Raw genomic sequence first — 26,729 nt, forward strand, 5'->3', positions numbered from 1 at the left:
TCTCTGGATTTTTAATATTCACTAGGAGTAGAAAAAAAATCAGGATTTAATTCGACCTCGTGGAGTATTTAAGAGGAAAATTGCACTCCAGTAGTTTATAACCAAGGAAAATTGATTTTGTTGTCCGGTTTCCGCCAAAAAAAAATTATCCGTTTCCGCGGAGATCTGTCAAAAAATCCAAACAATCAAATTGATTAAACACTACAGGTTAGGAATTTTCTGTTGAGAATTTCAGGTTCTGGAATATCTTTTCTGTATTTTCAATAACGAATTTTGTATAATAAAGCAGGACCTACATTTTCGCATAACAACATCAACACTGGAACGGTTTGTGCTCATGGTGCATTGAATAGTTCGATTTTTACAAGGGCTGTCGTTCGCCTTCCAGAATAGCCGATAAAATACAGAGTGTTCCGTTTGAGGAAATGAAATTTTTAAAACTATTTTAAGAGACCTTCGGCATTATTCGTTAAAATACATGAAAGTGTGTGTCTCGCCCAAAGTATTATCGCAAATGCTACTTTTTCGAATGGGCGGCAACGTTGCATAGCTACGTAAGCGCCGAAATTTAGTTGGAGTGGCGGAGGTGTATTAAAAGAGCAAAAAAACGACAGGGCCGTACTCGTAAAATCGATTTATTGGTCAGGAAAGCTTCATTGAGTCACGACGAGTTTGTAGTATCGGACTTCCTTGTTGTTCGTGTTGCGCAATTCCAAAATCTGCTCTACAAGGGGCAGTTCGGCTTCCCAGTGTATCACCAAATCCATTGTATCCTCCGAGGTGACATCCTTGACTTCCAACGTGGCATTTTGCGACGTGAAATGTGGATCCGGAGCGACCACGTACACGCCGCTGTCCGAGAATATCGACGAAGACATCAGCAAGCTGTCGGGGAATAGGTTGACGTAAAACTTGAGGATGCGGAACAGTAGCGGGGTGTCTGCCAAAAAAAAAAAAGGTCCGTTGATTTTTTTTAAATAAAAACCAATACGGCTCTATCTTGTGAAACCTCTCAATCGGGGAAACCGAGGACAGCGACGGATTATACCATAGATCTTGGTATTCAAATTCCGTGACGGTTTGAAATACCTAAATGAAATTAAGACCGCGAATGCAAAAGGTCGTCGCTTAAACTCCTAAAACCAGAAACCTTAAAAAGAAACGTCTGGGAGAAAAAACGACTTAGGTCAGTAGTAAACTACGGAAAACATTAGAAGTTAAACAAATATTTCGAGAACCAGAAGTATGAACTACAGTCTCAGATTTAGTTTTGTTGTGACATTTCTGGGTTCCTTGTTTTCATTTTCTATTGACATTCAAGGGTCGCATTTGCCAGGTCGTTTAAATATAAACATAAAATTTCCAAATACTGGGAGGTTAAAAATTAAAAATGAAATGAACTTTTATAAAGCTTGGATAATGACGATAACAATTTGTTAAAATTAGGAACAATTGGTTTAATCAAAATTTTCCTTCGAACAAAACAATTGACGAAATTTTGTTTTGGTCATGTTTGCAAACTTTTAAACATGAAATAATTTTGAAAGATTGAACTGAGGTGACTCTTACTTGATGAAAATCCATTTATTAACATAAATAAGAACTAAAAGTTCATATTTTCACGAAATTATTTATTTTGACATAATTGTTTCGACAACACCGTGTCGTTCGATTCGAAAGGGGACTAACCGGCGTGTTTGTCCCAAAACGTGCGGTACTTCTCGGGCAGGCACATCCTAAGTAACGAACGCAGCCCGCCCGCTAATAGGTTGTTCCTGCTGGGCACGGCGACCCTCAAACTCCTGGGACAGCGCGCGCTAATGGCGGCGTCGCAGACGCAGGTGTTTAGCTGCGGAGCAGCGACCGGCACTGTCTCGCAGTGGGTGCGCGCATCGATTTGCGCCGTGACGTTCACGACAACACAGAAGTCGCCTACGCCACGACAACAGAAAAACAGGTAAAACGAGAAGCGGCCAGGTGACAGGAAACACAAGCGCAGTCGCACACTCCCGGAGGATTTTTTCGCGCCAAACTCGCAACTGTCGTGCACCACATTCACCTCTCTGGGGAGGTTACTCGCGTTGATTTCGCGCACGGAACGAAGATCGGATGGCGTCGACGGAGCGCCGTGACACTCGCGCACGTCGGCGACATACTCGACGCCCACGTAAGGGCTCACCACCTGGAGGTTCCTCGCAGTAGCTCTGTAGACGTCCGCCACCAGGTTGATCTCCTGACAGTTCGCGACGCTCGGCACTCCGACGATTACGAACGCGGTACTTTTCGCGTACCTACGTTGTCAATTATTGGTTATTGTTCGTTGACGACTTCACACACTGATGACGTAAATTTTAAAACACCTTGAAAGTTACCTTCCGGACGTCGTTGCGCGGTCAAATATTCTTGTTAAAATTTTCCAGATACGTTTCGCTATGTGACAGTCAAGAAATTTAGACGTAACATTGCACTCCCGTTTATAAAACAATACTACCTTTATTTTAAACTGTAAGGTTTCAGAATACCTAAGATATGGAGAGAGTGATTGAAGTCATTAGTTTATCGCGATTCCTAAATCAGAAATGGCTAGAAATTACAATGAACACAGCACCATTGATCTGATGAGTCATGTCTTAAAATTTCCATAGATACTCAATGGATGCTCTGTTCAGCATTCAAGTTCTAACTCTAGGTATGAAATGCGACTTCGAGAAAGCGTTTGACAGAGTGCAACGCGGAAAATTGATTCGACTACTAAAAACAACAATAATTGACGACAAGGACTTGAGAATCATTGCCACCTCTACTGGCACGAAACGGCAAATGTGAAAAAAGGAAATGATATGACTGAAAGCGTCTCAATTAAAAGAGTCTATCACCATTGCTTTTCAATTTATACTAGGAGAAAATATTCCAAGAAACTCTCATACCTGGGCCATGTTACGATCCAGCGTTTGATCATTCAGGGCAAGATTGAGGGAAACACCCCACAACAGTGGGGTTCCTGTTTTTTAATAGTTTAAAATGTGGAGAATGTTCCCCGGTTAGAAGAATACACCGAAAACAACGCATACGACGACGAAGGCGAAGATGCTAAACAAATTGTTTTTAATGTTTACAGTTTTATTCAGAAGGGCAAGTAAGCAATAAAAACGATTGGCATAAAACTTAATAAATTGTTACTGTGTACTATTTTTTTTATGTACATGTTTCAAGAGTTGCTCGCCGAAAAAGATTGAAAACATAGTTATATCCCGCTTGTTAGTGTAGGTAGATAAATTCCTAGGACGGTCCTGGGATCGTTACGGTTTTTGCGGTTTTGGAGGAACAAACAGTAGGCAAAGTTGGTTGGTTGTAAAAGTACTATAATTATGGTCGAAATATACCTGTAACCGGACGACTCGCCAGATAGTACGAGCGTCGCGCGCACGGGCAACATCTCCGTCGCCGCGTACGTCACCCGGACACGCTTCCGACCCCTCCGTACGATCTGAATCTCGACGTTGTCGACGCCGAATCTCCCGGCGCCGTTCCCGAAGAATATCGCTCTATACTGGACGGTAGCGTCGCCGCAGTTGCGCAGCTGCAAATCGTGGAAACCGCGCCCGGACAGCGGCGCTTCGATCGTGACCGTTTGCTCCGGATGAAACGAGGGCAGAACGTCGTAAAGATACGTGACGATCAGCAGGATCTTGACCGCGTACGCCTTGACGATGGCGCTGGGGTGAATGTCGAACGACAGGTTCAGTGATTTCCACGCTTGGACGACGCGACACGCGTTGTGCGTCAGTTCCGCCTCGTTCTTCGGCGCGACGTAGAGGTCGCCCAGGCGATCGGCCAGGTACGGGCAGTACGCTATCGTGACGGTGGCTAAAGGGCCGCTGTCGTACGCTTCGCGAAACGCGTGGAGCCGACGCGGTGTGTCCGGCGCCGCGGCGCCCCACAAGGTGCGTTTCTCGCGCTCGTAGTGATACTCGAGCCACAGCAGGAGCGTCGTTTCGCAGGGGTGCGAGTCGCGAAACCTGCGATCAGAACGTCTATCGATGATTGATGTTTTACAACGACGTAATGCATCGAAAAAGCCATAAGAAATTGTCGAACTTCCATTGCACAACGCTTCCCGTTATCAAGTGTCGACCAATTTCTCCACGTTTGGGTTGCTTCAGATGTTTCTATTGTTTTCCTTAGACTTGCGCTTTTTCCAATATAGTTCCTTGTGGAGAACCCAGATGAAATTGATGTTTTGTTTTGTTATGAAGCAAATCCTTTTTAATACTGGTTAATTCTACTTCGAGCGATGCGTCGTCACTGCATATTGTAATTGCTTTTTCGCAGTGTGTTTCGAAGAATCCTAGTTTGGTTGCTTCAGAGTGGTTAAACTCGAAAATAAAATACTGCCCGGTATGTGCAGGTGCTGATAGAACTACTAGGATCTGTAGAAACGATAGGCAGCCATTCTCTTTCTCAACGGTAAATTTAATGGGCGGTCCCAAAGAATTAAGATGATTGAGAAAATAATCTAGACGTCTATCGGTTCCGTTCCACGTGATGAAGATATCGTCGCATCGTGATAACTGGTAGTGCCCGCAACGTTGTGTAACCAAAAAATGAAGACAATGGAATTTCGATATTCTCTTAGTATTTCTACTGAATTATTGTCTACCGCCTACAATTATATGAAAAAGACATCGTTGCATCCATAAATTCCAACTGCAATTAAAGTGGTTACGAAAGACTGATCATTGGATAATAAAAGGAATAGTTATAATTTTTTAAGAATGTTTATTCTAAAGTCAGTCAAGCGAAGCAATTTTATTTTTATTGCTGAGCAGTTTACAAAATACTCGAATAGGCAGCGAAATATATCTTTGGAAATTATTTAAGTCACTTTTACGCAACGGCGGTATATTTCGCGTACATAGTGCTTAATTGTTTATTATTATTACTATTATTATCTATAAACTAATAAATAAAAAATAAAGAATTAATTTTCGGTAAAAAGGTGCACATATCAATTAACAGTATATAAATGTTACACTGTTTAGATTGTGTAGTATATTTTATTTTGTTTCTTTATTTTAATGTTCTGCGTAATTCTACGAGACATCGTTAATTTTCTAAATTTTCAAGTTTTTAAGAAATATGTATTTAACTGGTGGTAAAATTATTCATTGTGTGGTCACCATGTGTTATTAATTCTTAAATTAAAACTAGAAAGTAGCTAGAGTTCGATAGGTGAAACAGGACGAATCATCCATTGGGGACGTTGGAGACAATGCAGCAGTAGAATGGACGCCATTGTGATGGCGACTTCATCAGTTCAATAAACCGAAACACGCATCCAAGACCTGAATACCATTGGACATCTTTAGGATGAATTGGATGGGAGCTTCTCTAGTTATTTCCATCGTTTATTTGCAAATTTTTTTAAATGAATCTGATCGGAACTTGCATAAACACTTTCGACTTGAAAAACTGAAACCATCGCGTTAATAGCGGGGAACATAAGAAGTATATGCCGTTAAAAACTCTGGTCACTATTCCAAAACTTTACAAAAATTAAATCTTATTCAGTTGTTTTTGTTGTTCGTTAACCATTCCTGCCAACCTGTTTGCCTCACGTTCGCGATACGCCGCGAAGTCGACGCAAGATGGCGTCGCCCGCAACTCAACCGCCCGTTCCAGCACGAGCGTCTTGTAGAGGTGGAAAAACAGTTCGATCCATTTCTGTTTGCTGAACAGGTAGAAATCGCCTTCAGAAAGCTCGGGTTCCGGTGACGAAGGTCGTTCCTTGTCGACGAAGGAGGTTCGAAAGTGGCGGTATTCGCTGTACGGTAACAGATGTTCCGGTCTGAGGCCCGGCACCCAAACCTTCTGGCTCTTCAGGAACGATATCGTGTCGCGATAAGTGGTGTAGTTGTGCAGCACCAGGTCGTCGAGCGATTCGCCTGGCGTCGAACTATATAGATTATACGAACAAAAAAATTTACTCGAGTTTTACTAGCCCAGATATTTGTCGTTGTTAACCTTTTCTAAAAGAGATTTCCTTTTATGGACGTAGAAATGCTCTTTTTGGGTATTGCAAACATATGTCGGGATGTAAAAGTACGAAACTGATTTCGACTAAGATAACAATAATCATAGATGAAACATTTCAATCTGAAGAAGAAAGACGAGCTTGAAAATATTTGCCGAAGAAAACGGTTAACGGTTAACGGTTATTCGTGTTGTTTTGCGAAAATATACCCAAAAACTAACGGTCGTAAAAAAAGTGTAGTATGCAACACGTTCGGTAAACTTTTTAACTCACTAGTTTATTAAAAACTCGCTCCGCTCATGTCAAATAAACTATTGTTAATTTCAATTTCGAAACTTCCACAAGGATTCCTTTTTCTTTCGGATTCCTGTTGCGTCAGTTAATGCATTTTACTCTGTATCTGCTTATTTTTTTGTTTGAGTCGGCGGATGACTGATTCAGATATTTGGTAAAAGGTAAAGAACTGAGGCGCAGTTCAGATTGTTTGGTTGCTTATAGATTTCTAAGGACTGTCGGATTTTTCGTTAAGAGAAAAATTTTTGGTTCGGATGGTGATGTGACAACACATGAGTGTTTTTGTCTGTTTGCGTAGGGTTTCTGTAAACAGAATGACCCAACGTGAGTTTTCAATTCAAAACGTATGTTAGGGTGCATAAAGTTTAAAATGACTAAAAACATCTAGCAGGCATTGTTGATGATGAGGTCCAAGACTTCCATATAATAACTCGTGATAATGTTGTTCCCGACGTTTAAAAATTTACCCGTTATAAGACAAATATGTCCCAGAGAACCCTATTTCAACTAAGACGAGATTGCTTGGTTCCAGATTCCCGAATAGTAATATACCTGAAATAATATTGAAAGTTTCAGGAATCGGGACTTCTACGTCGAAACTAACCAGGATATCCTGTGGATCTAATATAATGCTTTTCAATTGTTAAATACAATGAAAGGAATTAAGTACCAAACTATCGATTTTCTCTGCAACAAGAGATTGAAGGGGCAACCGTGGTTTTTGAATCTTAGACAGTCCGTAGAGGCGATCAATTTTGCAGTTATGAGGATTGACAGACTTTTTCACGGATTCTGATAGAGAGGAAGCTTCAATAACAGTTTAAAGCTTGCGTTCCATAAATGAAGTTGGCAATGAGACCCGTTTGTAAGAATCTCTCGGATCTTTTTCCAGATTTGGCGTCTTACCCGGAATCGATATACTTCAAGATCGAAGCATCCATCAGGTTGACGAGCAGCTGGACGAGAGGCAGTCGCGGCGGCGGTCTCGCCTTGGCGTCCCTCTTTCCGCCGCCGGTCCGGACCGGAAATCGCGCGATGTCCTCCGGCACCCGGCAATAATTCCGGCAAAAGAACCCCTGACTGTAGAGCCACCGTTCGATCACCGGCACGACCGACGTCATGCGTCGCGCATAGAAAGACGCGTCGTCCTTTTCCGGGAAATACGGATACGTGGTCGTCGATGCTGCGTCCAGCGACGACGCGAAATTGATCAGCGTGCAGCTGTCCGAGCAGGCGTTGACGACGACGCAAGTAGTCCAACATCCACAGGAGAACTTCACGTGCGATTCGATCCTGCGATCGACGCCCCGCGGCTCGAACGTGATCCTGTAGCGACGCGCGTCGTTTCGCTCGCTTGTCACTCGCAAACACGAGTCGCCCGACTCGCACGTCACCCGCTCGCAACCAAGGTGCGGGTCGAAACCGACGACGACCGTCGTCTCCGCCGTCGCGTCGTTCGCAATCGCCGGCAGGTAAACGGCGGCGACGTCGCACAAGAGCGCGGGTCGCGGGTTGCGTCCCCGCAGCGTCAAGTAGTTCAAGGAAGTCAAGTCGTCTCCGACGAATATCGCGAGTCTCTCGGTCGCGTCGCCGAAGTCGCGTGGTACGTACGTTACAGTCACCGAGGCTCGGTCGTCCGGGTCCAAGGCAAACGGCGACGGCGACGCTTCGATCGTGAAGTCTCTCAGGGCGCCAGCATCGAGAGACACCTGGAGACGCCGTTCGGCGACGTTGACCATCTCGAAGACGCGGGGCACGTCGCCCGGCCCGAACGACACGTCTAGCGCGTTAAAAACGAGCCATGGCGACGACGCCGCGCATAGAATCTTCAAGGTGCCTATCCTTTCCGGCGCCGACGCCTTCGAGAACCTGTCCGTCGTCGTCATCGTCGAGCGAAAATGCGTCTTGGCGAGCAGCGACTCCGGCCGGTTCAACTCCGGCGGCCCGATCAGACCGTTCACTACAGTGCGAGAAATATGTTACGTAGTGTAATTAATATAAGCAGATACGGCAAGTTTAATTTCGTTTCTTCAAGTTATGTTGAAAAGGAGAAACTAATTGACAAAACACAAGCCGGTTTTAGGAGGGGACACAGTTATGCTACAGCGCTTCTTAATGTGACAGATGACATCATCAGACGAATTGATGAAGGTAAGTGCGCTGTGTTGGTTCTACTCGATTGTTCTAAGACTTTTGATACCATTAGTCACAATATTCTACTCACTATTCTTAAATACTTAGGTTTTGGGGAGGCATCCGTAAATTTAATTAAATATTACTTAAAAGGGAGAAAGCAAAAGGTGGTCCTGAACGGGGTCGAGTCTGCTTGCCTAGACATAAGAAGTGGAGTTCCTCAAGGTTCAATTTTAGCTCCTGTTCTGTTTATTATTTTCACAACAAAATTATTAGATTATCTCAAACATTGCAAAGGACAATCATATGATGATGACAAACAGTTTTACCATGTTTTTGACCCCTCTAGATTGCAGCTTGAGTGCCAAAATATCAACAGTGACCTTGAACGAATTGACAGAATTTCCAGAGATCACGGTTTGCTTTTCAACAAAATCTTCTGTAATGTTTTTTGGTCGGCCGGTGGATGTTAAGCGTCTTGCTTCTGAAGTAATCATAAAAATAAACAATATTACTCTTCCTCTTCAAAACGAGGCAAAAAAATTGGGATTACTTTTAGATACAAAACTTCGCTTTGAAAAGCATATTTCGACTTGTACGCAAAGGGCTATTGGCCGTTTAAAAGGGTTGTATAGCTCAAGGCATATTCTAACTCGAAATCTTAAAAAAACCTTATGCGATACTCTTGTTCTCTCCGTCTTTAATCACTGTGATGTCGTATATGGGCCTTGTTTGACAGCTAATTCGTCCCAACGTATTAAAAAAATTCAAAAATGCTGCTCGAGGTTTACTTACGGCATCCGCCGCTGAACACCTATCAGCTACAAGCTGAAGGAAGCGGGTTGGACGAATATGAAGACGCGGCGCTTGATCCATCGCTGCTGTCTTTATATCAAAATAATTAAGACAAAATAGCCGGAATACCTCTCGGAAAAAATAACTTTTAGAACAGACGTGAATAGCTTAAATCTAAGATTTAAAGGGGTCATAAGTCCTCGTCACCGATCTGATATATTTGAAAGATCTTTCAGTTACGACTTGGCTAAACCATATATTGACCTGCCCTATTCCGTTCAGAATGCGACAATAAATTCTTTTCCAAATAAACTAAAAACATAGTTATGTTCTAGATTTTAAAGAGGAAAAAATGAAAAAAAACATTGAGAAGTTACAGAGCGCAGGAAGAATCTAACCAATGTGCACTGCTAGAATTCTTTAAAAAATTGTGGTACTTACGGTACTTTAGCTAATAGTTTTTTTATTTAGAGAGATAGGTTTAGGTTTCTCATTCTGTTATATAATTAAGTGGGTACTTAACGTATTGTAAATTGTAAACATTAATTAAAACCATGGTGTGATGTAATGTGTAAGGATAAGTGTAGAAATCAGCAAGCAGATACGTCTGGGCGCTGCACTCTTGCCTTTTCTTGTAATTTTTCTTGTCGAAATTACCTGAATAAAGTATATTATTATTATTATTATTATTATTATTATTATTAATGATAATAATAAAGATTTATTCAATCGATTGAATATTTTCAACACACCAGTTTTGCCTAAAACCAAACGTAATTAGATATACATAATGACAAGCAAAAGTGCGTAAATAACGACTACTTAACCATAAAAACGTTATTATTAATTAGTATTAAAATGTAAGTTTGCAATCGCAGGGACCGTTACACGAGGAGAACAATTTTTTTTAAAGCCTATACATGCTAAATCGTTTTAAAATTATATTGAATATACTAATTTTAATAGTATCGTCCCGATAAGGTAGAAAGTGAGGATCGAACGCATCACCCAAAATCGCGAAGATTTAAATTGAAAAATACCGTTCGTTTTCGAAAGTTTGTTATAAGAAAATCGAATCATTTCAAATCATAAATATTTGTCATCGTGTTTTTAGTCAGGCGTTGGACTTGGGAGGAATAATAGCTTCCTACTGTCTTATTTTGATTTTTTTTACAGTGTTTTTATACCCTATTGCAGGATCGCTTCAACGGTGGTCTCATGCCTTTTTACTACAATTCCGAGTAATATGGAAGAAGTCAAAGTTGTTCTGAAGCGATTTCATTTTAGATTTTATTTGCTATATGACGCTTTTCATTTTTATTTATTACAGTTTCATTCCTTCCTGTATTTCTCTTTGGCGAACTGATTCGAGAGCGTTTATCTCATCAACCGAGTCAGTATACGGTTAACTGTTCAATTGCATCTATATTTGAACACATTTCAACTGCTTTTGCCAATGCGAATGTTGAAGTTTGGTGGCGAAAAGCAGTGCTGGACCCATCGATATTAATTTTCTCACTTTTACTAATTCGTTACTAACTTTTTAAACTGTCAAATCATCATAAGTAGAAATTGCTGACGTTTCGCCAATCATCCTGATGGCTTCTTCAGTTTCAATCAAGCACTTACGCACGTAGGGCAGGTAGACGCAGAATGCGGCCGGCTCCATCGGTTTGAACACGACGCTCAGGGTCCTCGACTCGTCCGGTTCGAGTTCGACGGGCGCGTCCAGGGGCTCGCCGGTCCGGCTGTGCACAGCGAACGCCTCCAGATCGTCCAACGGGAAAGTTACCGTCGTCCTAACCGCCGAACGGTTCGTCATCTTGAACGGGTACGAGGCGACCGCCCCCGCCGGTATCTTCTCCATCTTGATCATCTGCGGCTCGAACGCGACCTCCGGACAGACGACGTTGCCGGACACGCGGACGGTCGCCGAGTACTCGTGCTGAAAAACCATCTTCAGCGGGCAACAGAACTCAGCCGCGTAGCGGAACAACGCGGCGACCGCGACAATGATTTCGCCCTTGGGGTTGACGAGCGCCTTCGTCGGGCTGACCGTCAGCTCCGGCATCAGCCCCTCCTCTTCCACGCTAAACTGTATCAGCAGGTTGCCGTCGTTCCTCACGACGAACTCCCTGACGACGGTCACGTTGATCGGCACGTGCTCGAACGCGATCTCTTCGACGCTGAGCCCGATCGGCGCCTTTTCGTAGCCAAAGTACACCTCCACCAGCTCCTTGGCGCCGCTCTCCGAGATGACAGTGATCTCCTTGAGGGGCAGGTATCCGATACCGGGTCGAAACGTCACCGTGCACACCATGTTGGCCCGCGACGGGATCGTCCCCTCAGAAGGGAACGCCTTCAGGTGGAAGTACTTGGTGTCGACGGCGAAACGGACGTTGCTGTTGAGCGGGTTGCGGAGTTCGAGGAACGCGACTTTCTCGGTCGGATCGATGAAGATCTCTTTAGTGACGCACTTGACGGTGCTGGCGATGACTTGCGCGAGCACGGTCGCCTCGAACACGTGGAACAGATTGACGACGACATAGAGCGGCACGTGGCGTTTGCCCATCGAGTGAGATCGGTAAGCGAAAGTCACGTCGACGGACGCGTGAGCCGCGACGGCGAAACTTTCGCGCGGGAACGTCAGCGTCGAGTACATCGCCTTGAGGGAGACGCGCACCGGGAAATCGTTGCCGTTTCGGACGGTCAGGCTGGCCGAACGGGCGTAGCCGAGAGCCAGCTACGAAAGATAATTCAATCCAGCAGCAATCCTCCTGCTGGTTTCTTCAGAGCTAAACTCAACTAAACTATACAGTTGAGTTCGGAAACTTAGAGGAAATATTCAAAGTGGTAAAATAATGGTTGTAAGTCATGTGACAAAAATTCGAAATCGTAATATTTTCCGCAACGCAAATCAGCTGGTATTTTACACACAGATCTGATTTCAGAAATCTTTTTTTATTTAAGCAGAATCACAGTTCCTCAAAAATTGTTATTCTCATTTTAAGTAGGCCAATCGACTTTTTTATTCTCGGCTCAAATTTAACCAGTAAATGTGATTTTACCAAACAGGACAAAAGGAAATGTGAAAAAATCATTGTCACGATCCGTTAAAAATTGTTATTTTGTTCACTAAATTCAGTCGTGATGGCATTGTAAATTTTCGAAATATGCATCACTAGAACATTGAAAACCACACAGCGCCGGTTTTCTTTAAATGTATGGACAGGGATTATAGGAGATAATCTTATAGTACCTAATTTCTTTAGCAAGACTGATGACTTATTCCCATATTCCCATATTCCCAATTTTCGTTGTCAGAAGAATTGATGATATGCAAGAATGTTAGTTTTATCGAATAGGTTGCGATTTGCGCTTTCGTAATTTTATCTATGAAGGCTCGAAGATGTTGGGCTTGTCTGGTTTTGAACTTTTATTTCTTCAGACACTTTGATATGTGTGTTACTTTGAATGTACTTTGGAAGTTTAAATCGAAGTATATTTTGTGATTGATTGAGTGATTAATATCTCTAATATATAATAATAAACCATATATAAAAAGTTCATAAAAAATATAACGTCAAAACCAGATTCACTACTGGTCCAAAAATCATAAAGCATTGCTGGTGTAAGTAGTAAGTGAGTGTAGGTAAGTAAGTGTAGGTATTAGCGACGACCTTTGAGTAAAACAATTCGATCAACCGTGGAAAACAGGTGAGCAAGGGCCCTTAAAAATGGATGCTTGCCAGTATGGCTTAGTACACTGTCTAATATTCCCCAGCCAAGATATTTTCTTCCTTCGGAACTCTCTGCTGCTTTCAATGATTGATATTTTTCCTTTCTTATTATATACCGTTCGTGCAAAATAAACTAGTCACTCAACGCCGTTTACCCACACTTATTATTATGCATATTATTCTATGAAATGACCTGAAACGGTTTGACTATTCATCCAGTTCGCTTTTTTTCGCGTTTTTGGTCGAAGTACCTTCCCCAAATCGATGAACCGCGGCGACACTACGATGTTGCGGAGCTCGTACGCGTTCAGCGACGTCGGCGTCGGTTTCTCGATCGCGGCGTCGCGACGCGCCGACGGCCAATTCGGCGGAGGTTGAGTCAGCCAGGGGGCGATGTCGGTCGTCTCGTAGTCTTCTTGCGGTTGATTTTTCGAAGCTGTCACCCTCCTGCGCGCAGCCGACAGCTCTTTGATGTAGCGATCGTAATAAGCGTCGTTCGATCGTTTGACGTCGGCGTGGTCGGGCTCGAGGTCGTAACGTTCGTCGAACGTCGCGACGCAGCGAGGCAGATTAGCGAATATTGTGCGGCACCTAGATATTTTATATTATTTGAAAAATGTGATGACACTATATTCCGGGGTATCATCCGTTCGCTTGTTGAACTCCGACTGGAATCCTGCATCCGACTGGAATCCTGCAGACGTTTCGCCAAAATCTCACTTGGCATCTTCAATGCTGGCGCTCCGAAAACACTTCGAACACTGCAGGATTCCAGTCGGATGCAGGATTCCAGTCGGAGTTCAACAAGCGAACGGTCGTTTTAGAGAAGAGACCATTTTCATTAAGGATTGATCAAGGGAGCTAAATTTATTGACAGCGTCCGTCGATGCTTTGACCTCCGTGAGAATAAGCTCGAGAATGTGGCTCAAATTGGCGGAGGTCATCAGACAGTCAAGGCTATCTAGGCCTGAAAGCCAAAAGTGCTCAGTGCTCAGACTATCCATCTACCGATCAGTGGCGCATCACTAGCGGGGGGTACTAGGGACTCAATTCAAGGGGTGTTGGACTTCAGCGGCAGAGAGTGAAGATATGCGGGTCTAATAAATCGAAATATCTCAATATTTCAATGTGGAATAATTTTATCTGATCGACAGATCGACATTGTTAAGACTATTTTTGTCAGATTTTAAAATATCGCTAATTTTGTGTAACGATGATGAAGCACTTCATATATTGTCATATATTCAAGGTGGGAATTTCAGTCGCTAGTATTGACATTAAAATGCACTAATTTCAATTGTAGAAACTAAGTTTCAAAACATTTCTTTTCAGAGCATTTATCGAATTCTATCCGAGATTGCATCCGGAATATGAATTTAAGCAAAAGTAAAATCCAGCGGATTTCAACATCTCATAGATGAAGACCGACAGTGAAGAAGATACTGTTTACGTATCTAACATTTAATACGGCGCCACCGCCTAATTTAAAAACACACATTTCTGGTCAAGCGAAAATCCCCACGAAATATTGCCAATTAAAAAAATATGGTCTCCAACCAATTGGGGTTAGGCTTCTGGGAACCTCTTTTTTCGATTTCCTTCGATTTAGAGTAGAAGAACATATCCAAGAGTTACCTCTTGCTGTGATCCCAAATATAGTAAGCTAGAAGGAGAGGGCACCATGTCACAATGTAGAAGACTTAAGAGACTATTTGAAAAAAAAATATCATGTTTGGATAAGAAAAATGGAGTAATACTCTTGCTTCCTAGCAGTCCAGATCTTACTCCCCCTGATATCTTTTTATAGGGATTCATAAAATCGGGATTACATAGAACAAGGCCGGCAAAAACTCTGGAAATATAAAATAAAACTAAATCCGTCAATCCGTCAATATAATTTTAGGACATTTCAACCTGTAGGTACCAGATTTTTGGGATTTTGGACAGTTCGTTTAAAAAAAAAAAACAACAATAAATAAAATAAGGTTGTCGTCTAGATTCTAATTATGCTACACACTTAAACACAGAAAAACTCATTTTTGACGACAATTTTGATATTTTACGTACAGCCACAAAAAGTAGAAAATTAAATTTATTGGAAGCCAGGAAGTTTGTAAATATTACATTTGATAAAGACACGGTGTTGTCGAAACAATTGCCATGTCAAAATATATAATTTCGTGAAAATCTGAACTTTTAGTTCTTATTTATTTCGAATACAGGGTTTTGATTTAAAAGAAATGGCGACCTATCAAAATTTTATATTATTGATTGCAGAATCGGAAGCTTATCCATTTAGTAATTTAAGCCCGATAGAATGGGGTGTAAACCGATGTGAACCTACGGTTTCGTCGACCTCCAAGGGCGCAGGCTCCGCGGCCTATCGTTGGGGAACGCCACAAGGGCGTTGTCTGTCTTCCGAAAGCCCTTGTCGACGACGGCCTGGCGCGGTTTTGCGACGTCGCTATCGAACGTCACTTCGTCCACCAGATAGCCGACCTCGTGAGCGACTAGCGGCGTGATCCCGGGCAAAAACGACGGCGTTTTCGCTGCGGGACTGTACGTCCCTCGGTACTTGATCCGACAATGGACAGATTTCAGCTTGACGCGGCGCTCATCCGCGACGCAGCGCACGTCGAACGCGACGGTGACGCTCTCGTCGCCCATTTTGGTCGGCGTCACGCGTAGCGCGACTTCGACGGCGGCGCCGGCGCCTACGTCGAAATCCCTCGGAAAGGCCTCGACGCATGCGCGTTTCACGTAGCCGCAACGCACCGCCAGGCGTTTGGAGTCGTTCGCGACGGTCACGGCGACCACACGCGTCTCGTTAACCTTCGAGTCTCGCAAGTCGACTTCGTCAGGCGTCACTCGCACTAGAAGCGGCTCGACTTCGCCGTAGAGGCACACCCTTATGGAGTCGTCGATTAGAACGACCTCGTCCGTACGGTATCGTCCGTTGAAGTCCATCTGCGACGGAACATCTGCGAAAGACGGACGTCTCAGTCTTTTTTTTAAATAAACTACAGTAATACTATTTACAAAGCTTCTGGATGATTATCGAAACTTCAGTAAGTTCGATTCATTATGGAAGATTTGTAAAGAGTCTCCACTAGGTTCTTTATACTCTCGCGAATAGACGACGCCGTCAAAACAAGAAGTTCATCGACTATCCATCCTCGCTGCTGAAGACCGACGTCTATTCTAGTTTTTTTTCCAAAAACCCTAAAGTAATACTATTTACGAATGTTCTGGATGATTGGCGAAACGTCAGTAAGTTCGATTCATCAACAATATAGAAGGTTTGTATCTAGGTTATTTATGATCGTGAGTAACCGATGTCATCAAACCATGGCGCTCATCTACTATCCATTCTTGGAGCTGTCCAATCATCGAGTAGCTAAATTAAAGTATCTTGGGACTTAGACTACTACGTGGAGGTTAAAGCCAGAATCGAATGTGAAGTAATCCTTTCAACGCTACCGATTCGACCGTTTTAAGCTGATGTAGTATAATATGTGGCGGATCAGTTGATTTTGACTAAAATCTTATTGAAGTCGACTAGGAAATACGTGACCGTATGATATAGAAACTGAGATGCTGAGTTGATGTGTGCAGGTTCGACGTAGTTTTCGACGCAATGTGTGATGCAAATGGCCAATTTGACTGTAATCTGATCGAAATCGCCAAAGAAAGGTTTTGTCTATCGACTGCAAAAAGGTTATTGTATGACACAGAAAGTGAGGTTCCAAGTTGACATCGGTAGGTTGGCGGAAAAGACGATTTCGGTTGGAATTTGATAGGAGAGGAAACTATCAGAGAGGTTTTAAACTGTTATCTGTAGGTATGGTATCGTTTTCGGTGTAGCGGAATAATCGATTTGATTGAAATCGATAAGAAATTGTAACTGTGTGACACAGAAACCGAGATTCCCAGTTGATATCTGCAAGTTGGGCGTAGTAACTTTTTCAAACGGTTTGGAAATTGACGCTTTTGAAAGTGGACATTTCGTCGAACGAGAATATCTTAGACGAATAAATCCCTATAACTGCTCATCTATTACAAACGATCATCAAAGATATTTTACCTTTGATGACACATGTCTTGGATGAAAAAATATCCCGAATCCAAGGAAAGAAAGTGCAACAGCGACGTTATATATGATTTAGTCTCTTTAGACTTAAAAATTAACTACTAATTACCCAATAGAGGGGACGCGACGGACGTGATCTGATCGAGGACGTGTTCACCTGGAAAACGATTGCTTTAACGATTGCAAGATGGTATGGGTTCCCGAGTGGTACTTTTGGTGTCGGGTGCGTGACCCACCGAGCATTTTACGACGTCGATGCGGACGAGGCAGATGTGGTAATTGGGAGGGTTCTTCGCACGCCGCGGCGGTTCGTACCTGCGACAATAAAATACGTCCACTTCCATTGTATAAAAACCTTCGTAACTAGCAGGTCAAGATTCCTAAAGATGTTGTTATACTTTGACCAGAAATATAGTGCGTTTACAACCGACCCCGTGATTAACTTTGCCTACTGTTTGTTGCTCCAAAACCGCAGCCCCTTATCGAACGCCCTGCCGAGCACAGTAACAAGCGGGATATAAATATGTTTTCAATCATTTGCGCCGAGCAATTCTTGAAGCATGTACATAAAAAGATTAGTACAAAGTAACAATTTATTACGTTTTATTTCATTACATTTCTACATAGTATCAGTATTAATATACAAAATATTAAATATAATAATAATAAAGTATCAGTCACTTAAAAAATCATCACTATCGCTACTATCGTCACCTAGTATAATTTTCAACTCCGCCCTATAAATACAATCTTCTTTTATAACTCGTTTTTCACAGTTAGAGCAGCTTTTATTTTAGCTAATTATTGCCGCATTACTTTTATGGTACTAAATTTTTTCAACTTAGATCAAATCATCTCGATCGTGTTAACTATATGGAGGTAATCTCAAGAATTCTTGTCCGTTTTGTTGTGCTATCGAATCGATCTTGTAGTCCTTATTAAAATGTTTTTAATAATTCCAGAAGTTGCATTTTCGTTTAGCTCTCTTCAAAATATATAGAAAGTATTCTTTATACACAATAACAGTCACTATAACACAATAACAATATTTGCCATTAGTTTTGGTTGGCACTTGAATCTTTGACGTGTTTGGCAGATAAAAATAAGGCATCTTCTGCCCAGCCATTTTTGGACCCAGCATTATGCGTTTTCCAAGTATTCCTTTTTTTTACTGTGTCGTGAGTGGCATTGGTTATTGGTCTATTTTGCTCTCGAAATTTTGCAATTGCATATAAATAATCCACCCTCCATTGCGAGTTTTTTTTTTTCACTTTTCTCTTCATTTCCAACAATTTTTCTTACAGTCGACTTCGGAACATTGGTCATGTCATTTGTTTTCATTGCTGCTCCCCTTCTGAGTTTCTTATAAAATTGTAAACATTCAAAACAAGTTGTTCAGGACCAAAAGACAAATTTATCCGCTTTTTTATTTGCTGAGGTAGTTCGTCTTCTAAATTGTAATTAGGTTCGACTACCATCTCCACTTGGTCTTCAAATTCAGCGTTGTTTTATATGTCTTCTTCCAACAGCAAGCCGTACAAATGTGGTGGTTCGCTGTGGTGTGGTGTGAGCGATCGTCTGGTGTTTTCCATAAGATAATCTCCTTATTTACTAATTATTTTGTAAATTCTTCTTTCCAGTAGCGCAGTTGGGTTAGTAACCTACATTTTTCATCTCTCAATACATCGTAATTACTGGTATTTAGAACTCCGGTTGGCTTCTTTTTGTCTTGAACTTCAAGCTTTATGGTCTCAACTGTACTTATCATATCTTTGAAACCAGAATCAATCTTTGCCTAACTTTAGAGAAACGGCCTTTTACTTCTTCATTCGTGGCATTGCAAGTAAAATTAAAGACCGCACAAGACGCAATGTACGCTTACGTAAACTCGACGAGGGACCACTGGCGCGGATGGAGCCTGCCTTGCGTCGGAAACGCGTCGAATGCGCGGAACTCTTCGTATTTGCGTCGCGCATCGGAAAAGGCCTGAAAACGAAACGTCGGATGTAACGCACTATGTAAATATCACGCGTGCACTACGAAATTGCGCAATAAAGCGACATCGCGAAAGAGTAACAATAAAAGTAAGTATTTAGAGATTTTTAAGACAAACGGGGGATGGGTTAAGATGAACGGGAGTTGACCAGAAAAAAATAAATCTTTAAACCGATACGAGTGGATATGTTGAGTTAAGCTCTGGAGATGCCAAAAGGATGATGGGCGAAACGTCAGCAAGATTTTTAAATAGAATCACAGTACGCGGTGGAAATTACTTGGAAAAATTAACTGAAATAGCAAGCTATTAAAACTTTACGATGTAACCCGGCGGGCAATGTAAAATTTTTTAATTAAAATGCTTTTAAAAAGCAGATTCGATAAGAAATCGATATCGTGCGACTTACGATCGTCTCGTCTCTTGTGATGGCGACGACGCAAAACGATGCGCGCGTCGAGCTCCGATTGGCGAACACGATGCTGCGACGTTGCCGTGTCCCCGCGTACGACCTCGGAAAAGCCAAAATGAGGAAACTGGGGTCTGTGGCGGGAAAGTCGAGCGCGAGTTTCGGCTCGACGAAGCTGCCTTGCACTTTGACCCGATGGAGCGGTTCCCCCTTGATCCAGAACTCCTGCGCGAAATATCCCCGGCTGGTGCCCAACACCTCGACCGTTATCGCCTTCGTTTCCAGGGGCTGAAAATGCCCCGTGCGAATGATTTTATTTAAAATTTCAATTCACAGCTTTGACGCCATATTACATTTGCTCTTTTGCAAATAAATCCATTAAAATCGTCGCTAGATCTCGAAAGATCGAAAAAAAAAAAGTTGATGAATTTTCTCTGTTCTCTGTTTTCCGCATAGGACCTTCGGAAAGTATTTGAAGCCCGATAACATTCGAACGGTTGTAAATGCTTACTTCAAATTTTCCTCCATACTACTTCCGGCTGATGGCTCGCAAAATATTGCACCGTTCAGACATCGACGGCGATTTTGTCATCCATTAAGGGTTATTCACTCGGAACATAGCTACGAATCAAAGTAAGTTGCCCAAATTTCGAGTTATCGAGTTGAGGCTCAGGCAGGAGTTTTTATTTCCATCCCCATATTGAAACCAGGCGGAATCGAAAGCCGCTAACTACTTTTTAAAAATTTTTGAACATTTCGGAATCACAAAATTATGATTTTCTCGAAAACGGATGTCCGATAGTAAAAAAATTCGAAACGGAAGACGCGCCAGATTCGAGAAAATAACCGGAAAACAGAGTGTCCGAGTTATGAGCAAAAAACGGAAATTTACAAAGAGCAAACGGCGCGGTTTCGTGAAATCAACTTGTTTAATACCTGAACCGTCCCCTTCAAAGGTCGTACGCTCAATTCCGATTCGTTTCTGCCCAGGTCGATCGAAAATTGGGCATTCTTCGTACCTCGGTTCGTCAAGCGTAGGGTTTTCGCTTCGGACACGTGACCGACATCGATCTCGCCGAAGTCCAACACCCTCGGTTCTAGGCAAAGCCGCGCGTAGCACCGCACACTGATGGCGTAAGCAAATTAGAGTTTGTAGCAGAAGAAATCTCGAAAGTTTTGAAAGTTTTATACTGAATCCCCGGTAGGACCCTGAATACTGATGCCGAAAAATCACCCCCAAACATGTTGGTGGGCGTTTTACTCGTTTACCGTGACTCCAATGAAAAAATGTAAGTTTTTTTATGTTCTCCATTAAATTCTGCATAAAGAACAGTTCTTTGTCTAGGTCTAGGTCTAGGTCTGGTGCTGACAATACTGGCTTTTGTACCATTTTAACTCATTCGCGTGTACTCACACGAGCAGCTCGTAATTGACACGTAGGTTGTCGACGTAGATCGACATGGAGGTCTGGAGCACCGTCGTTGCAGTGGTGTGGAGGTACCGCACATTGCGAGTGATGCTCAAACCGCACGGGAGACGTTTGGCACAGAGCAGCGGTTTCATTTTAAACGCCTGCAATAGAATTTTGCACATCAAATTGTCGGTTAGTATAATTCCCGTTTCATATGGTATTGAGGTTGTTTATAGACCCAAAAATAAGGATTACTCATCCTTATATTTTGGTGTATTCCAAACAAATCACACAGTTGTTACTTCTCCCTAGTTCTGTTTTGTACTGCTAATAATACAACTGTTTTGCTTAGATGTTATCGATGCTGTTATGGTACGACCAAAAATATAGTGCATTTATTGCTTTGGTATTTTAAGTATTTTACAGTTGCTTAACCGCAGACCTACATAGGACCGTGGTAAAAAAAAGTAGGTGAACCGTAACAAATATTTATAGAAAGTTGAATGCGACTACTTATTTATGTACACGATTTTCGAGCGTTCTTGTATTCTTTGATTTTTGCAGTTTGTATTTTTTAAATTAATTGTGAGAGCTAATAGAATTGCCTCCGCCAGCTAGCGGTAGTGTGGACTATAGATTATAATCTCTGTTGATAAAGGTACGGACTAAGAATACAGATAAATATTTATTAGAATCTTACAACTACACATTTTTTAGACGAAGAAGACATGCAAAACAACGCAGAATTTGAAAACGAAATGGAGATGGTAGTGGAACCTAATGACACTTTAGAAGACGAACTACGTCAGGAAATAAAAGAATGGATCCATTTGTCTTCGGATGCTATTGTTTTAAATGATTAGCATTTTTATAAAGAATTTTTTATGTACATGTTTCTTTGTTGTTCGGCGAAAACAGATTGAAAACATACTTATATCCCGCTTGCTAGTGCAGGTAGATAAATTCCTAGGAAGGTCCTGGAATGGTTACGGGTAGTGCTCTTCTCGGCAGGGTATACTTTAAAGTGCGGGTTTGGAGTAATAAATAGTAAGCAAAGTTAAAGACGGGGTCTGTTGTAAAAGCATTTATCGTCGTCTAATCATCTCTATTACCTCGATCGTCCGTCTTTCTTTTGATGTAAATTGCTAACATTCGGCGCAGCAATTAAATTGTTGTCTTGCCTTTCTCGGAGTGTTCTTCTTCCTTCGCGCAGTGTTGGCTCCTCTCCCACTTTCAGGTATTCGATTTTTGTAAGGTTGATATGAAATCTTATTCTTCGATGGACAGTGCTGGTCGATTTCTATTTCCGGTAACTCCTTCTGCTCACGTTTCAATCTTTTTATAGGCTTTCTCTAAGCAGTTATTTGCGGTTCGTTGTTTTTTCGTTATCGTTTCGGTTCGTGTTCTCGTTTAGTACATAGAGGATCGACAAGCGGCTAAGCGTCACCTAGACCCCGAGACGTATACGATACGTATAGTGCGACCTATGATCTATCGAACTGACGACCTTATTTCGGAATCGCCTAGGTAATTTCGATAGTTAGCTGACAAGTGGTTTGTTTCGTTTAAGACTGGACGTACTAACTGCAAAACTAAAATATCAATATCGCCAAAATTCGGTACGTAATTATATTAGGAACCCCTGTTTCAAAAAAGTCGTATAGAATTAAAAGTTGCCCCTTATCAATAGAGTCGGGTATTGTTTTACAGAATTGATTAATTTTGCAAATTTTCGGTCCAGTTCCATCTTATTCCATCAATAATTTCGGTAGATCTTCGGTTCTTAACTTAATACTTAAATTTTAGTTTTATACCTTGGACGTAGGCGGAAACAGTCTGACGAAAACGGCCCTCTTCCTCGCGTTCCTGACCGTTAACACTCTATCGAAGCTTTTCCCGTCGTAAGCGTCGCGAAACACCATGACGCCGGGCGTCACGACGACGCCCCCCAGGTCCATGGACTCTTCCTCGTCACACGAAGGCACCTAAACAATCGTCGGGAAAATGGCGACGCCGCGAGATCTCGCTTACCCTGCCTTGGTGGTCCTACGGGATAACGTAACGGAGGGACATGGGAGGGGGAGGAAAATAACGCCGTAGCTTACCCGGGCATCCCCGTCGAACAGCGTGACGCAGTCCGCCATTGCTATGGGCACTTTCCCGCGTGAAATTGATAATAAATTGGTATATAATAACGGTTAAATTGACGTCTACCCGTCAACTGTCAATATTTTAAAAAACAGGTACCGGGCGAGTCAACAATACGAGTGCTGCGTTATATTTCGGGATTTTCTTAAACTAGTTCTGCTACCTGGCGACTAACGTTTTCATAGAGAAGTTTGACATTTTAAGGTTAGGTTTATTTAACTCTACTCCCATCTATAAAATATCTAATTAACCACCGATCTAGCGTGCGGGAAGCGTCACTTTACCACGTAAGTTTCGTTTCCCATGAATCCGGGCCACTTCGTACATTTCCGGGATTTTACGGCACGGATTTGGGAGCAATCGGACGTTTTCGGAGATATTTCCCACGCTTTGAATTTTGACGTTTGTCAATTCTAACGTTCATGTCAGTGAATGTATTCGTGTTGTTTTGCGAAAATGGACCCAAAAGCTAACGGTCGTAGAAAAAGTATGCAACAAGTGCGGTAAACGGCATTTGACTCACGAATTTATTTGACACGAGCGGAGGGCAGCGGAGCGAGTTTTTAATAAACGAGTGAGTAACTAATATACTATATTAGTTGTCATTAAAGCTATTCCTTTATCGTTTCGATCGGTTCTGTTATTGTTGTCTCTTTTTAACTGTGTACGTTGAACAGAGGGAGATGTCATATAAACAACGAAATAAACACAATTTTAAAATATTATGTTTATTTTACTTTTAAAATTGATCACTAAGTAGTTTATTTAAAGAAAAAGACTGAAATTTTAAGAAAATTCATCCAAGGATAGAGCCTTTGAGAGGACTTTTTAAGATCGTGTAATTAAGAAATAGCAGGTCAAAACATTCAATTTTGTTTTGTTTATACTGATGAGACATGGATATTTGTAAATCGTACAATTGGTCTCGTCCAAATGACGATAACAGGAAAAGTTCTGCGTGTTGAAAATTTCCCAATACAGAATTTGTCCATCGTGATATATTGAGTTTGTCTTGGGAAAGGTTTTTAACCAGGACAGGTTCAGTACCTCGGAGTTTGGAGTGAGAGTGAGAGTTTTATGATCTCCCGATTTGACTAAATTAACAAATTGGTGTAGTAAGACAACTTGTAAGTTGGAGTCAGGACTGACTTCTAGATTATTTTCATGAACGACTTGGATAAAAGTGTCGCATCTGAGCTAGCACGTACCACATATAATATAATATAATATACATAAAGGATATGGCGTGGTACTAATAATTTTGGTAATAGTGGTCGCCTGGTTTCGTACTGGAATACCGTATTTCGAGTTATTTCAAAAGGTGAAGGAATTTATAATAATTAAATTGTTGATCAATATTTTTTAGCCAGAATATTATCAGTAAGATTAACAAATATTTTCGGGATTCAGATTATGTTAGAAATGCTTTTGTTACGTTGCATGTTAATTTTCAAAACAGTTTTCTGCTTAACATATTTTAGAAGATCGTGCTTTTTCTCAGGCAACATTCAAATTTGAAATATTTTTATCAAGTACGCAGTGTTTCGCAAAATGTTACTTCTCTCAATCTTCTTAAATCAAACGCCCCGTATGTTTCGAATAATGCTTTAAAAGACGAATTACCCTTAATTCTAATATTTTTTATGAAATTTTATTTAAAGTACCATTATAATTATATATTATTATACATTATTTATTTGTTCCACATTCGTTTTTTAAAGTGCTATGCGACAACTCAAAAATATAGGGGGTATTTGATTTTGATAAAAATATTTGAATTTTGAATATTGTGTGAGAAAAATATGTTACTCAGAAAAATGTTTTTAAGGGCTATTTATATATGTAATAAAATACAGGATGTTCGTTGTATATAAACGACCAAAATCAAGAGTTTCCTCAGTAGTTAACGCCGCTTTTGCCGGTTGTCTTCTTAGCAATAATGACCATTGCTTTTTTTTTGGAAAATACTGATTTTTTTATAAACTAACCAGAACTACATAACTTACGTGGGTACGTCGCATGACTACCATAAGTGCGATTGTTCTTTTTTTTTACTTTCTCCTGCGGCGGCGGCCATGTTTCCGCGCGGCAGGAAAAAATATCGATCGGCTCCGGTGCCCGGACCCCCTTAGCCGTTAATCATCCTGCGTTCCCGCGTGGTCCTTCGGGAACACTTTTTGGTCCCGGCCCGCGTGATTGATTGTAAACTGACGCCGTGTTCCGCACGACTTTGTCATGCACTTTGAGGTCCCTGAGGGAGACGGAATTTGTCCCTGTCGCTAGGTGCGAATGTATAGTTTGAGATGGGTCGAAAAAGGGCGGCTGCCCAAGTGTAACTGGGACGGGAGATGAACCAGGAGACTGCTCAATAGAAGTAGTAGACCAGCAGTGCATGCAAAGGGATGATAGATGTTGATGAAGATGATGGTGCAAGAAACACCTTATGCGTTAATTCCATTTGGTCTCTCGCTAATCTCTAATCTCTTCTCTATCTGCCAATCATCAATACGCCTCTACTTCGGCCAGAAATATAGTGCTTGTACAACCGACCCCGCGATTAACTTTGCCCATTGTTTATTACTCCAAAACCGTAGCCTCTTATAGAACACCCTGTCGAGCAGAGCCGTACCCGTAACCATTAAAGGACCGCCCAAGGAATTTTTTTACCTACATTAACAAGCGGGATTTAAGTATGTTTTTATTTATTTCTATCATTATTAATATACACAATATTAAGTATAATAATAATAAAGTATCAGCCACTTAAAAAGTCGTCACTATCGCTACTCTTGCGCAATTACGTTTATGCGCTTTCAACTCAGACCAAATCATCTCAATCGGGTTAAATATACAACGATACGGTGGTAATCACCCGATTTCATGTCCGTTTTGTTGTGGTATCGAATCAGTTTTGTAGTCTTCATTAAAATGTTTTATTTTTAATAATTCGAGAAATTGTTTTTTCGTGTAGCTTTCTTCAAAATATAAATCATTTTTGTACAGATATTTTCAAATTTTTCTTTATTTAAAGAAGTATTTTGAATTTTTCTAATTTGGGCTTAATGATACGAGGCATTATAAAAATACAGTAACAGTATTTGGCGATAGTTTTGGCAACAGTTTATTTTCAAACCAGTCCTCAAATATTTCCGCGATCATGTTTGCAGCATGAAGAATTATTATTCATTTTCCATGCGGCACGTAAGGAAGGAAGCATCACAGTCAAATAAATCCACGAACTAAACGCTCCTACTTATTCGAAAATACCCCGCAGCATCAATGCTTAATCAAATTTAAAACGATCCATTTACGTTTCAAAAAAAAAGAAAAAAAAAATCAAGTTTCGAGAAATATTCGTTACGGTCCATCTTAATATCAATTACTGTGTATCTCAAAAACTGGAGATAATAATAATTATAATAATAATATATACAAATAAAAATACAAATTCTAAACATAAAATATAAAATTTCAGAAAAACGGAAACCAAAAGCCAAACACACAGAAATCAGAATTTTGACAATACATGATATCTTAAAAGTCTTTTAAATTCATTAAGAGTATCACCGTTTTTAATATCATGGAAATTGTTAAAATGGTTTAGGCCTTTATGTAATATAGAGTTTTGTACATGACTAGAATAACATACTCTTAACATAAAATTACCACAATTCCTTGTATT

At 41.3% G+C, this 26,729-nt stretch overlaps 1 protein-coding gene across 1 annotated transcript; it reads right to left on the reverse strand.

Annotated features, from left to right (window-relative positions):
- Window positions 1–630: 630 nt before the first annotated feature.
- Window positions 631–23,126, reverse strand: LOC132697168 (cilia and flagella-associated protein 47-like). The gene is made up of 17 exons (XM_060662461.1): window positions 23,005–23,126; window positions 22,931–22,945; window positions 22,714–22,884; window positions 20,903–21,060; window positions 20,425–20,614; window positions 19,489–19,776; window positions 18,969–19,072; window positions 17,298–17,401; window positions 17,196–17,243; window positions 15,341–15,977; window positions 13,248–13,587; window positions 10,886–11,999; window positions 7,235–8,288; window positions 5,606–5,956; window positions 3,384–4,019; window positions 1,690–2,291; window positions 631–940 (listed from the first exon to the last, which is right to left on the reverse strand). The coding sequence occupies exons 1-17, from the start codon at window positions 23,041–23,043 to the stop codon at window positions 654–656; spliced, it is 6,138 nt and encodes a 2,045-aa protein (XP_060518444.1). The 5' UTR covers window positions 23,044–23,126; the 3' UTR covers window positions 631–653.
- Window positions 23,127–26,729: the final 3,603 nt, after the last annotated feature.

Source organism: Cylas formicarius, unplaced genomic scaffold (genome assembly GCF_029955315.1).
Source record: "Cylas formicarius isolate icCylForm1 unplaced genomic scaffold, icCylForm1.1 PGA_scaffold_1__22_contigs__length_36826433, whole genome shotgun sequence".
Classification (NCBI taxonomy): Eukaryota; Metazoa; Arthropoda; class Insecta; order Coleoptera; family Brentidae; genus Cylas; species Cylas formicarius.